Below are 15,514 nucleotides of genomic sequence, written 5' to 3' on the forward strand. Positions count from 1 at the left end.
TCTATATGATGTTCTGTAAATCAGCTGTCCACCAGTTCTATATGATGTTTCTGTAATACAGCTGTCCACCAGTTCTATATGATGTTTCTGTAAATCAGCTGTCCACCAGTTCTATATGATGTTTCTGTAAATCAGCTGTCCACCAGTTCTATATGATGTTTCTGTAAATCAGCTGTCCACCAGTTCTATATGATGTTTCTGTAAATCAGCTGTCCACCAGTTCTATATGATGTTTCTGTAATACAGCTGTCCACCAATTCTATATGAAGTTTCTGTAAAACAGCTGTCCACCAGTTCTATATGATGTTTCTGTAATACAGCTGTCCACCAATTATATACGATGTTTCTGTAAATCAGCTGTCCACCAGTTCTATATGATGTTTCTGTAAATCAGCTGTCCACCAGTTCTATATGATGTTTCTGTAAATCAGCTGTCCACCAGTTCTATATGATGTTTCTGTAAATCAGCTGTCCACCAGTTCTATATGATGTTTCTGTAAATCAGCTGTCCACCAGTTCTATATGATGTTCTGTAAATCAGCTGTCCACCAGTTCTATATGATGTTTCTGTAAATCAGCTGTCCACCAGTTCTATATGATGTTTCTGTAAATCAGCTGTCCACCAGTTCTATATGATGTTTCTGTAAATCAGCTGTCCACCAGTTCTATATGATGTTTCTGTAAATCAGCTGTCCACCAGTTCTATATGATGTTTCTGTAAATCAACTGTCCACCAGTTCTATATGATGTTATGTAAATCAGCTGTCCACCAGTTCTATATGATGTTCTGTAAATCAGCTGTCCACCAGTTCTATATGATGTTTCTGTAAATCACTGTCCACCAGTTCTATATGATGTTTCTGTAAATACTGTCCACCAGTTCTATATGATGTTTTCTGTAAATCAGCTGTCCACCAGTTCTATATGATGTTTCTGTAAATCACTTCACCATTCTATATGATGTTCTGTAAATCAGCTGTCCACCAGTTCTATATGATGTTTCTGTAAATCAGCTGTCCACCAGTTCTATATGATGTTTCTGTAAATCAGCTGTCCACCAGTTCTATATGATGTTTCTGTAAATCAGCTGTCCACCAGTTCTATATGATGTTCTGTAAATCAGCTGTCCACCAGTTCTATATGATGTTCTGTAAATCAGCTGTCCACCAGTTCTATATGATGTTTCTGTAAATCAGCTGTCCACCAGTTCTATATGATGTTTCTGTAAATCAGCTGTCCACCAGTTCTATATGATGTTTCTGTAAATCAACTGTCCACCAGTTCTATATGATGTTTCTGTAAATCAGCTGTCCACCAGTTCTATATGATGTTTCTGTAAATCAGCTGTCCACCAGTTCTATATGATGTTTCTGTAAATCAGCTGTCCACCAGTTCTATATGATGTTTCTGTAAATCAGCTGTCCACCAGTTCTATATGATGTTTCTGTAAATCAGCTGTCCACCAGTTCTATATGATGTTTCTGTAAATCAGCTGTCCACCAGTTCTATATGATGTTTCTGTAAATCAGCTGTCCACCAGTTCTATATGATGTTTCTGTAAATCAGCTGTCCACCAGTTCTATATGATGTTTCTGTAAACCAGCTGTCCACCAGTTCTATATGATGTTTCTGTAAATCAGCTGTCCACCAGTTTCTATATGATGTTTCTGTAAATCAGCTGTCCACCAGTTCTATATGATGTTTCTGTAAATCAGCTGTCCACCAGTTCTATATGATGTTTCTGTAAATCAGCTGTCCACCAGTTCTATATGATGTTTCTGTAAATCAGCTGTCCACCAGTTCTATATGATGTTTCTGTAAATCAGCTGTCCACCAGTTCTATATGATGTTTCTGTAAATCAGCTGTCCACCAGTTCTATATGATGTTCTGTAATCACTGTCCACCATTCTATATGTTTTCTGTAAATCAGCTGTCCACCAGTTCTATATGATGTTTCTGTAAATCAGCTGTCCACCAGTTCTATATGATGTTTCTGTAAATCAGCTGTCCACCAGTTCTATATGATGTTTCTGTAAATCAGCTGTCCACCAGTTCTATATGATGTTTCTGTAAATCAGCTGTCCACCAGTTCTATATGATGTTTCTGTAAATCAGCTGTCCACCAGTTCTATATGATGTTTCTGTAAATCAGCTGTCCACCAGTTCTATATGATGTTTCTGTAAATCAGCTGTCCACCAGTTCTATATGATGTTTCTGTAAATCAGCTGTCCACCAGTTCTATATGATGTTCTGTAAATCAGCTGTCCACCAGTTCTATATGATGTTCTGTAAATCAGCTGTCCACCAGTTCTATATGATGTTTCTGTAAATCAGCTGTCCACCAGTTCTATATGATGTTTCTGTAAATCAGCTGTCCACCAGTTCTATATGATGTTTCTGTAAATCAGCTGTCCACCAGTTCTATATGATGTTTCTGTAAATCAGCTGTCCACCAGTTCTATATGATGTTTCTATTAATCAGCTCTCCACCAGTTCTATATGATGTTTCTGTAAATCAGCTGTCCACCAGTTCTATATGATGTTTCTGTAAATCAGCTGTCCACCAGTTCTATATGATGTTTCTGTAAATCAGCTGTCCACCAGTTCTATATGATGTTTCTGTAAATCAGCTGTCCACCAGTTCTATATGATGTTTCTGTAAATCAGCTGTCCACCAGTTCTATATGATGTTTCTGTAAATCAGCTGTCCACCAGTTCTATATGATGTTTCTGTAAATCAGCTGTCCACCAGTTCTATATGATGTTTCTGTAAATCAGCTGTCCACCAGTTCTATATGATGTTTCTGTAAATCAGCTGTCCACCAGTTCTATATGATGTTTCTGTAAATCAGCTGTCCACCAGTTCTATATGATGTTTCTGTAAATCAGCTGTCCACCAGTTCTATATATGATGTTTCTGTAAATCAGCTGTCCACCAGTTCTATATGATGTTTCTGTAAATCAGCTGTCCACCAGTTCTATATGATGTTTCTGTAAATCAGCTGTCCACCAGTTCTATATGATGTTTCTGTAAATCAGCTGTCCACCAGTTCTATATGATGTTTCTGTAAATCAGCTGTCCACCAGTTCTATATGATGTTTCTGTAAAATCACTGTCCACCAGTTCTATATGATGTTTCTGTAAATCAGCTGTCCACCAGTTCTATATGATGATTTCTGTAAATCAGCTGTCCACCAGTTTCTATATGATGTTTCTGTAAATCAGCTGTCCACCAGTTCTATATGATGTTTCTGTAAATCAGCTGTCCACCAGTTCTATATGATGTTTCTGTAAATCAGCTGTCCACCAGTTCTATATGATGTTTCTGTAAATCAGCTGTCCACCAGTTCTATATGATGTTTCTGTAAATCAGCTGTCCACCAGTTCTATATGATGTTTCTGTAAATCAGCTGTCCACCAGTTCTATATGATGTTTCTGTAAATCAGCTGTCCACCAGTTCTATATGATGTTTCTGTAAATCAGCTGTCCACCAGTTCTATATGATGTTTCTGTAAATCAGCTGTCCACCAGTTCTATATGATGTTTCTGTAAATCAGCTGTCCACCAGTTCTATATGATGTTTCTGTAAATCAGCTGTCCACCAGTTCTATATATGATGTTTCTGTAAATCAGCTGTCCACCAGTTCTATATGATGTTTCTGTAAATCAGCTGTCCACCAGTTCTATATGATGTTTCTGTAAATCAGCTGTCCACCAGTTCTATATGATGTTTCTGTAAATCAGCTCTCCACCAGTTCTATATGATGTTTCTGTAAATCAGCTGTCCACCAGTTCTATATGATGTTTCTGTAAATCAATCAGCTGTCCACCAGTTCTATATGATGTTTCTGTAAATCAGCTGTCCACCAGTTCTATATGATGTTTCTGTAAATCAGCTCTCCACCAGTTCTATATGATGTTTCTGTAAATCAGCTGTCCACCAGTTCTATATGATGTTTCTGTAAATCAGCTGTCCACCAGTTCTATATGATGTTTCTGTAAATCAGCTGTCCACCAGTTCTATATGATGTTTCTGTAAATCAGCTGTCCACCAGTTCTATATGATGTTTCTGTAAATCAGCTGTCCACCAGTTCTATATGATGTTTCTGTAAATCAGCTGTCCACCAGTTCTATATGATGTTTCTGTAAATCAGCTGTCCACCAGTTCTATATGATGTTTCTGTAAATCAGCTGTCCACCAGTTCTATATGATGTTTCTGTAAATCAGCTGTCCACCAGTTCTATATGATGTTTCTGTAAATCAGCTGTCCACCAGTTCTATATGATGTTTCTGTAAATCAGCTGTCCACCAGTTCTATATGATGTTTCTGTAAATCAGCTGTCCACCAGTTCTATATGATGTTTCTGTAATACAGCTGTCCACCAATTCTATATGATGTTTCTGTAAATCAGCTGTCCACCAGTTCTATATGATGTTTCTGTAAATCAGCTGTCCACCAGTTCTATATGATGTTTCTGTAAATCAGCTGTCCACCAGTTCTATATGATGTTTCTGTAAATCAGCTGTCCACCAGTTCTATATGATGTTTCTGTAAATCAGCTGTCCACCAGTTCTATATGATGTTTCTGTAAATCAGCTGTCCACCAGTTCTATATGATGTTTCTGTAAATCAGCTGTCCACCAGTTCTATATGATGTTTCTGTAAATCAGCTGTCCACCAGTTCTATATGATGTTTCTGTAAATCAGCTGTCCACCAGTTCTATATGATGTTTCTGTAAATCAGCTGTCCACCAGTTCTATATGATGTTTCTGTAAATCAGCTGTCCACCAGTTCTATATGATGTTTCTGTAAATCAGCTGTCCACCAGTTCTATATGATGTTTCTGTAAATCAGCTGTCCACCAGTTCTATATGATGTTTCTGTAAATCAGCTGTCCACCAGTTATCTATATGATGTTTCTGTAAATCAGCTGTCCACCAGTTCTATATGATGTTTCTGTAAATCAGCTGTCCACCAGTTCTATATGATGTTTCTGTAAATCAGCTGTCCACCAGTTCTATATGATGTTTCTGTAATCAGCCTTCACCAGTTCTATATGATGTTTTTGTAATCAGCTCTCCACCAGTTCTATATGATGTTTTTTGTAAATCAGTCACAGCTTCCACCAGTTCAGTTATATGATGTTTCTGTAAATCAGCTCTCCACCAGTTCTATATGATGTTTCTGTAAATCAGCTGTCCACCAGTTCTATATGATGTTTCTGTAAATCAGCTGTCCACCAGTTCTATATGATGTTTCTGTAAATCAGCTGTCCACCAGTTCTATATGATGTTTCTGTAAATCAGCTGTCCACCAGTTCTATATGATGTTTCTGTAAATCAACTGTCCACCAGTTCTATATGATGTTTCTATTAATCAGCTCTTCACCAGTTCTATATGATGTTCTGTAAATCAGCTGTCCACCAGTTCTATATGATGTTTCTGTAAATCAACTGTCCACCAGTTCTATATGATGTTTCTATTAATCAGCTCTTCACCAGTTCTATATGATGTTTTTGTAAGTCAGCTCTCCACCAGTTCTATATGATGTTTTTGTAAGTCAGCTCTCCACCAGTTCTATATGATGTTTCTATTAATCAGCTCTCCACCAGTTCTTTATGATGTTTCTGTAAATCAGCTGTCCACCAGTTCTATATGATGTTTCTGTAAATCAGCTGTCCACCAGTTCTATATGATGTTTCTGTAAATCAGCTGTCCACCAGTTCTATATGATGTTTCTGTAAATCAGCTGTCCACCAGTTCTATATGATGTTTCTGTAAATCAGCTGTCCACCAGTTCTATATGATGTTTCTGTAAATCAGCTGTCCACCAGTTCTATATGATGTTTCTGTAAATCAGCTGTCCACCAGTTATATATGATGTTTCTGTAAGTCAGCTGTCCACCAGTTCTAAATGATATTTTTGTATGTCAGTTTGTCTTTTCTCTTGTCGACACGGCGTTTATTATATATCATTAATATCATCAATCGTTATCCTCTGACAAACACATGCTGTGGTCCTGAACTCACAGATATTTGATTTTGTCTGTCACCAAAACCGTCCATCTTTGGATGGTATTTTCATGACATGGAGTTTTTTCCATATTGCTTACATGACTAGCCTGACAACTTTTTAATGTTTACTTTAATTTTAAAGAGAGAAATGGTTCACCTCTCCATATGGTGCTCAACATCTGAACTTGGTTAAATCCACCTCTACAGATAAATCACTTTTACGACTTGCAGAACATGAGTAAACTAGATGATCCATTTTACTGATTAATGTGATAAAGCTTCCTACATGCCTTTTTACAAATAAAATTTACCAAATATGTATATATAATTTCATATAGGCAGTTTGGTTTAAAGTTTTACTGTGCCTTATTTTTGAAACGGTTCTCTGTCGGAAATACGTACGGGAAATAATGACTCGCTTTGCATTGAAAAAGTCTAATAAAGTCACTTGACATGAATGCAGAACATAGTGATGTCAAGACCATGAATATTTCACTTTGTCTGTAAAACAGACCAAATAGAAAATTATCGGCTTTTGACACAAAGCATACCTAGCGATAAACGTCATCAATTCTGTACTTGTTGAGAGAACATGCAAATCTGGACGAGACCTGGATCATACTGCGAGACCAGCCACGCCAACGTCAATAAAACCCATAACAATCAACATCTCTTTTCTATAATTTCTTGATTTGATAATTAGTTTTGAGCAATAAAAGACTCCAATCTTGGAACAGACACCGGTTTAACACGTACACAATCTTCACATGAAGGAACGAAAAGTCAACATCATTTACAATCGCGCCGGAAGTCGACCTCGGTTTCAATTAAGAGCACTTTCTGAACTTAACAAGAACATAGGACCTGGCGATTTTATATTACACATACTCAACGAATCAGTCAAATCAATTTTTGGCTTTAAAGCCGACAAACCAGAACACAGCGATATCATGAAATTCCAATTCTGTGCTGATCGGTAGGGTGTAACTACGTGTGTTTAGCTAAGGGAAGGGATTCTATGTCTCTCTCAAAAACTACGGGAGGAGGTAATACTACACGACAACTGTGTTCCGGGGATTGGAGGGCCCGGGGGAAGCCTCAGAGATTTAATCATAGAGTCAGTATTGATGTCGTCTTACTAATGATAAAGACGGCTCGACAAGAAAGTTGGAGTATGTTTCACAGCATGAGACGTTTGCCTGTCTGTCTGTGTGTATTGATTCCTATGCTGGTTACCGACAAGGTATTCTTGTCAGTGGGGCAGTAACAATGTTTTCATTAATATGTCAATTAAACAATAAAACATTAACAACGTCTTGTTCTACAGAAAAGGGGGTATTTTAGTTGGCTTATGAACAGCTGACCTAGATGTCAATGAATATTTGACGTTAAAATAGACAGATGTTCTGTATAGCGGTGTACAGTAAACCGACATAAAACACTTATTTCATACTAGTGTTACTGACACTGGACGCATTGAAAGATACATTTTATTAAGCATCATTAAAATTCTGATTGTCACAAGTTATAATTTTTATGACATTCATAGTTTTTAATTTAATTTTATCATAATTTACGGTCATGCCTTCTTAATATGACGGCATCCTACTGAAAACACACTCAGTTGTATATATACACCATTTCGTAAGTTTCTGTCTATACATATGACTATGCATAACTGCAGCAGGCCATCCTGACACTGGATGGACATTTTTAAGAACATAAAAAGTCCATCAACAACAGGCGTCCTTCTGTGATTAGGTGTTCAATTCTGCCTGATGTCTTTACACTTATATCTCACCACAACTTCTCTGCTTCTCTGACCTATCGCGATAAAATACGGGAATGTTCAAAGAAAATCAGTTCTTCTCAAATTCCGTCAATTTACAGCCACGGTCTTAAACATACATGTAAGAATGTAAGAATAGTAAAAACTACGGTTATATTTAGAACACGTGTTTCTCAAATCTTGTCTTCAATATGTTTTCTTTCTAAATACAGAATGGTCATTAGTGAGTTTCGATGCTTAATTCAACTTTTGTGGTTTTCTGTTCTTTCTTTCTGTTTTTTCTTACATCTTTTATGCAAAAAACGAACTTCATTAGAAATTGAAGATATATGAGTCACTCTTAAAACATGTAAACTCGTTAACTGATATTCACATGTTTATCTCTCCTATGTAAAGCTGTGTCAATTAACAACGTGAAATTAGTTCATAATTACTATAATTGCTATTTTAATATCTTAAATAGATTTATCTTTGGTTCTACCTTATTTCTGGATTTTTTTCTAAGGGTCTAAAAGATTCTCAAAGTGAATTAAACGATTGATTCTAGTCTGAATAATTGACATCCCGATTATGATTTTTGGTAGAAAATCCCGACTAACAAGATTCCATTTTAATTCCAACGAGAAGGTGCAGTGTCTGGATATGAGCTTTTCATAAGTCTCTGGATAAAGTAATCGAACACTGCCAGAACCATACGAATATTTAATTGGTTGTGAATTGGCGTCTATATTAGAATAATGGAATAGGGCCAGACTTCACGCTAATATGCAATCAACAGGAGAGAGATATCTGGGGAAGACAACCCGTGCGCCACGGGGACGATCTGCTGAAGACAAACTATGGAGAGTATAGAGTTTGACACTTCTAGTCTTAGTCTGTGCAGTGATGCAAACACTCCAATCCCCATGCTCTTAAAACTGGATCCGAAGGATTTCAAAATGCAGGACTTAATTAAGTAGAAAATTACGCTGCTTTGCGAGTGCGTGAACCTGAGAAGCGTCTACCGTAAAAACGGTTACAGAAGGTCAAGTGATATTGGTCCCTGTCATTTCTGTGGGAATCCTTCTTCATGGCAAGGTTAACTAATTCAAAATAAAGATCATGTGGGGGCGGATGTTACTCCTACACGTACAAAAACAACAATTACATAACGATAGAGTCAGAGTTAATCTGGATTCGGACAATCAAGGGATTCCATTTTACTGGATTTGGCTTTAAAATGGTTTCATAAACGAGGTGCATAGAAGAAAAGTATATTAAAAACAATAAAAAGCAAAACAAATACAAGACAATAAACAGAAAGACTAAAGTCAAGGAAAGGAACTCATTAATCATTAGTCCCGGGTTATAACAGTTTTCTTCCAAATTACAAACATGATTATCCCACACGAGTTACGAGATGTGGCCAAAATGCTGGTATCATGTTGACGCTTCTAGTCTTAGTCTGTGCACTGATTAAACTTAAAACCAAGATTTTACCCAACGTTCTTAGGTTTTTTTTTCAATATTATGGTCATATATTATCAGTAAACAGCGTTTTTTGTCTATTAGTATTGGGGTGAAAGTTTTATATTACATATACATTTCAAGATACATGTTTATCAGCATAGTTTACTATAGTCAATTATTTGAAAATAATTTTCTGATTTCAGTGAGTAGTACAGAAATCCCCAAATTGCTTGTTATTTGTACTTCAACTATCGTTATACATTAACTCCAATCTACAAATGCAAATTACAGAAAAGTTACAACGCTTTCCAGCGATTGATCGTATTTTCCAGCTCAAATATAAAATATATTTCAGTTAATGTTTCAAGTACTGTATTTAAAATCTTTAAAATCTTTGATATGTAATTCTTATGATTTAATAAAGTATTCTTTTAAATCAAAACAATACGCATCATCAATGTTCACAATTTTCATAGCGGGGTGGTTTTATTAGTTTAACGTCCTATTTACAGCCAGGGTCATGAAAGGACGTGTCAGGTTTGTTGGTGGAGGAAAGCCGAAGTACCCGGAAAAAACCACCGACCAGCTGTCAGTACCTGACAACTGCCCCACATGGGATTTGAACTTGCGACCCAGAGGTGGTGGGCTTTTGGTAATATGTAGAGACATCTTGACCACTCGACCACCGCAGCCTCATTACGAACCGTTGTTTATAATTAACTTAAATGAAGATATAGTGACTTAAAATATTACATTACCCGCTGTCGTTAATCTCCTTAGATAAAGTTATTTTCAGTAATTATTTCGAAATGAACATAATTTAACTCAATATTTCATTTATTCGTCAATAAATAGCTTTTATGGTCAAAATAGTTTAGACTCTGAAACCGGATTGGCAACACTTCAATAAAAATTGTGCCAATATGAAATGGACGAATCTTTAACAATGTCTGAAATTTTACTGTAGCAAAACATTATCCATGTGTAGTTTATTTAGTGATCGATTACTGTTGCACATCATTATGGTCAAGTAGACACCACGACACATGTTGTGGGCACCGGTCCTAATTACTGTACACCTGTGGTCGGACTGCAGGCCATACCACCTTCTTCACAGTAGTAAAGCTTCTCCCAAGGACAGAGAGAGGAGCTAGCGTAGCATTGCAGTGTATTCCACACCACTTCTCTGAAGCATACCTCCACTTAAATGATTCGGGAAGTCTTATCGGCCCAGATAACACGATGTCAAACGAGATAAGAGGACTATGCGGACGCCGTGCCAACCCGCCATTTTGAAGTCTGGGGTACTCTTCTGCACGTTTTATGAAATTTCATATATCTCATTATCGTATAAAAGAAACGAAGAAAATATTTTTCTAAAGCAGGAAACAAATATGGCAGCGATAAGAAAACCCCACAGTGAATCTGTCACTTTGATTGGCATTCCACTTTGCCCCGGCATGGATGCTGCCTATTGAATGTTGATTCTGTAGTAACGACGACTGAGAGTGGATTGAAATTCACTTGTTTTAGAAACGAAAAACAAAGTTGTGTTAGGATTCTGACCAAGCCTGGTGGCTTCCAAGTGAGAGTAAACAGGGGCAGAGTGACACCGTGTCAGAATCCTCTTAGGTATCTCCCCTCTCGCGCTGGCAATCAGTGACCCGTGTCAATCAATGTCCCAAGCCCTGATAACGACGCTTATTTCTTTTTATTCTCGAATTCCCTTCCTGAGAACGCCTGTTCGTGTGGAATGTTTTCTTCGTATAATTGTCTTTTGCATAGTCAGTCCATACATTTATAGATATGATTGTGTACATGCATCATGAAGAGAGAATATGGAGATTAGTTACAAAACAGAATAATTAAAATTGGAATATGCATGTGAAATTTAAAATCACTCCTAAATAGCGTGGGAACATAGCCATTAACAAATCACGAGATACATACTTCATAGAAACAGTCATAATTTGACAATAATACTGTTTTATTAACATTGAATACATTTTCATACATATTTATATACTTCAGAATAAATATTATTCATGCTGTGTAATTGAACAAAAAGGGATTTAAACAATATTTTGCCACGTACCACTTTGTAGGTACCAGTAACAATGGTGAAACATGTTCAGCCTACTTTATAGGTACCAGTAACAATGATGAAACATGTTCAGCCTATTTTGTAGGTACCAGTAACAATGATGAAACATGTTCAGCCTACTTTGTAGGTACCAGTAACAATGATGAAACATGTTCAGCCTATTTTGTAGGTACCAGTAACAATGATGAAACATTCGTAGCCTACTTTGTAGGTACCAGTGACCGATGAGACATTCGAGGCCTACTTTGTTGGTACCAGTTACAATGATGAGACATTCGTAACCTACTTTGTAGGTACCAGTTACAATGATGAGACCTTCGTAACCTACATTGTAGTACCAGTGACAATGATGAGACATTCGAGGCCTACTTTGTAGGTACCAGTTACAATGATGAGACATTCGTAACCTACTTTGTAGTACCAGTTACAATAATGAGACATTCGTAGCCTACTTTTTAGGTACCAGTAACAATGATGAGACATTCGTAGCCTACTTTGTATGTACCAGTAACAATAATGAGACATTCGTAGCCTACTTTGTAGGTACCAGTAACAATAAATGATACATTCGTAGCCTACTTTGTAGGTACCAGTAACAATAATGTGAGGCATTCGTAACCGTAACCTACTTTGTAGGTACCAGTTACAATGATGAGACATTCGTGGCCTACTTTGTAGGTACCAGTAACAATGATGAGACATTCGTAGCCTACTTTGTAGGTACCAGTAACAATAATGAGACATTCGTAGCCTACTTTGTAGGTACCAGTAACAATGATGAGACATTCGTGGCCTACTTTTTAGGTACCAGTAACGCTGATGAGACAATCGTAGCCTACTTTGTAGTTACCGGTAGAAGTGATGAGACATTCGTATTCCGTTTTGTAGGCACCAGTAGAAGATATGGGTGGCGCTTTAACACCCCACCCTAACCCCATCCTTACTGATAAACACTAACTCTTTATCAGATAAGCCGGCTGTATGATAGTACAAACAAGATGTCGCTATCATCACAGGGAGATACCGATACACAAGCTGGAGGTTCACTTCCGGAACATTTTTGGGGTGTTTTGACAAAATAACACGTGTTTGTCTCGTTACATTTTACGACAGTATAGGTGTTAATAACAGAGGAAAACCCAGATTAAAATTCAAAATAAAACTTAACAGTCTTCCGTTCGAAAAAAAAACAACAGTTTTAGTATTTTATAGAAATGATGTAATGCATTGAAACTGTGAAATAAATCGTATTTATTTTGTATCTGTAAAATAGGCTGTAAAAGGAGTGGGTCGGTGTGGTTTATACATAGTGTTAAATACGGTCTCTGTCACTCAGCTGATGGAGTGGGTCGGTGTGGTTTGTACATAGTGTTAAATACGGTCTCCGTCACTCAGCTGACGGAGTGGGTCGGTGTGGTTTGTACCTAGTGTTAAATACGGTCTCTGTCTCATACACCGATATGTACGCTTGAGTGTATTATGTTCACACTGTACTATCAATTACCCTGTCTGTCATGTATGTTTTGTATAAATTGACCTCTTGTGGCACACAAAGGTGTGCCCAGAGTGTATTAATAAAATCTGAAAAATCTGAATCTGTTACTCAACTGACGAAGCGGGTGGGTGTGGTTTGTACAAAGTGTTAAATACAGTCTGTCACTCAGCTGATAGAGTGGGTCTGTGTGGTTTGTACATAGTGTTAAATACGGTCTCTGTCACTCAGCTAACGGAGTGGGTCGGTGTGGTTTGTACATAGTGTTAAATACGGTCTCTGTCACTCAGCTAACGGAGTGGGTCGGTGTTGTTTGTACCTAGTGTTAAATACGGTCTCTGTCACTCAGGTGACGGAGTGGGTCTGTGTGGTTTGTACATAGTGTTAAATACGGTCTCTGTCACTCAGGTGACGGAGTGGGTCTGTGTGGTTTGTACATAGTGTTAAATACGGTCTCTGTCACTCAGCTAACGGAGTGGGTCGGTGTGGTTTGTACCTAGTGTTAAATACGGTCTCTGTCACTCAGCTGACGGAGTGGGTCGGTGTTGTTTGTACATAGTGTTAAATACGGTCTCTGTCACTCAGCTGACGGAGTGGGTCTGTGTGGTTTGTACATAGTGTTAAATACGGTCTCTGTCACTCAGCTAACGGAGTGGGTCGGTGTGGTTTGTACATAGTGTTAAATACGGTCTCTGTCACTCAGCTGACGGAGTGGGTCTGTGTGGTTTGTACATAGTGTTAAATATGGTCTCTATCACTCAGTTGACGGAGTGGGTCTGTGTGGTTCGTACATAGTGCTAAATATGGTCTCTGTCACTCAGTTAACGGAGTGGGTCGGTGTGATTTGTACCTAGTGTTAAATACGGTATCTGTCACTCAGTTGACGGAGTGGGTCTGTGTGGTTCGTACATAGTGTTAAATATGGTCTGTGTCACTCAGATAACGGAGTGGGTTGGTGTGGTTCGTACATAGTGTTAAATATGGTCTCTGTCACTCAGTTGACGGAGTGGGTCTGTGTGGTGTGTACATAATGTTAAATACGGTCTCTGTCACTCAGCTGATGGAGCGGCTGGGGATGGTTTGTACCTAGTGTTAAATACGGTCTCTGTCACTCAGCTGACGCAACATGCTTCTTTGTCTCAGTCAGTAGAGCCGTAGTTTTGCACACTGTCTCCATTATTAGAATACATGTTCAATCCTATGTCTGTACAACACAACGTCCAAAAAGTCATTCATAATGCATGAGATACCTAAAGGATAAGAGTGCCCTGCCTCAATCATAAAGAATCTCTATAAGCCTTAGGGTTTACATTTTGTTTCTTCTGATCTCTAGAAAGCTAAGCTAGTAGTCTTTACCCACATATACATATATATCCAATCTGGCACTACATGATATATGTATGTCGATTTCTTAATGTATTATATGGTATTTGCTTGTATGTGTGTTTAAATTTCGTTAAACTTTCTAAATGTTGTCGTTTGGGTTTCAAAAGTATCTGTAAACAGAATGAATGTATTCTATTTTAGTTTCAATTGTTTTCAACCTTCCATATGTTCGTTCTAATTTACTAATAATGTGTCTGAACTATTATATCGTACTAAGTGCGATCATTATATGTGTTTGTCACTTCAGTTCACTGTCTGAGTCTCTCAGCTGGTAACAATCAATCTTTGTCTTTTGTTTTCAGTTTACTTATTGGTTCAACGACCTGAAGTCTTTGGACACACGGTTATTATACAATCCACTTCTAAGCATTCCAGTTTCCGGTATGATTCCCCACAGACCAAAAGGTGAGTTTCATCATCTAGCATTAGTGTCTCATACCCCATCCCGACGTTCGCCTAGCATTAGTAGAGTGTCCGTCCTCATACCCCATCCCGACGTTCGCCTAGCATTAGTAGAGTGTCCGTCCTCATACCCCATCCCGACGTTCGCCTAGCATTAGTAGAGTGTCCGTCCTCATACCCCATCCCGACGTTCGCCTGCATTAGTAGAGTGTCCGTCCTCATACCCATCCCGACGTTCGCCTGCATTAGTAGAGTGTCCGTCCTCATACTCCATCCCGACGTTCGCCTGGCATTAGTAGAGTGTCCGTCCTCATACTCCATCCCGACGTTCGCCTGGCATTAGTAGAGTGTCCGTCCTCATACCCCATCCCGACGTTCGCCTAGCATTAGTAGAGTGTCCGTCCTCATACCCCATCCCGACGTTCGCCTAGCATTAGTAGAGTGTCCGTCCTCATACCCCATCCCGACGTTCGCCTAGCATTAGTAGAGTGTCCGTCCTCATACCCCATCCCGACGTTCGCCTAGCATTAGTAGAGTGTCCGTCCTCATACCCCATCCCGACGTTCGCCTAGCATTAGTAGAGTGTCCGTCCTCATACCCCCATCCCGACGTTCGCCTAGCATTAGTAGAGTGTCCGTCCTCATACCCCATCCCGACGTTCGCCTAGCATTAGTAGAGTGTCCGTCCTCATACCCCATCCCGACGTTCGCCTAGCATTAGTAGAGTGTCCGTCCTCATACTCCATCCCGACGTTCGCCTAGCATTAGTAGAGTGTCCGTCCTCATACCCCATCCCGACGTTCGCCTAGCATTAGTAGAGTGTCCGTCCTCATACCCCATCCCGACGTTCGCCTAGCATTAGTAGAGTGT

General features: G+C 38.6%; 1 protein-coding gene across 2 annotated transcripts in view; it reads left to right on the forward strand.

Moving 5' to 3' along the window:
• Window positions 1-15,514, forward strand: part of LOC138304688 (wnt inhibitory factor 1-like) — a 65,180-nt gene that overhangs the window by 22,830 nt on the left and 26,836 nt on the right. For both annotated transcript variants that reach the window (XM_069244893.1, XM_069244894.1), the window contains exon 3: window positions 14,546-14,648. In XM_069244893.1, coding sequence (XP_069100994.1) covers window positions 14,546-14,648 — 103 coding nt within the window. The remainder of the gene's footprint in view (window positions 1-14,545; window positions 14,649-15,514) is intronic.

This window comes from Argopecten irradians, chromosome 12 (genome assembly GCF_041381155.1).
Source record: "Argopecten irradians isolate NY chromosome 12, Ai_NY, whole genome shotgun sequence".
Taxonomy (NCBI): Eukaryota; Metazoa; Mollusca; class Bivalvia; order Pectinida; family Pectinidae; genus Argopecten; species Argopecten irradians.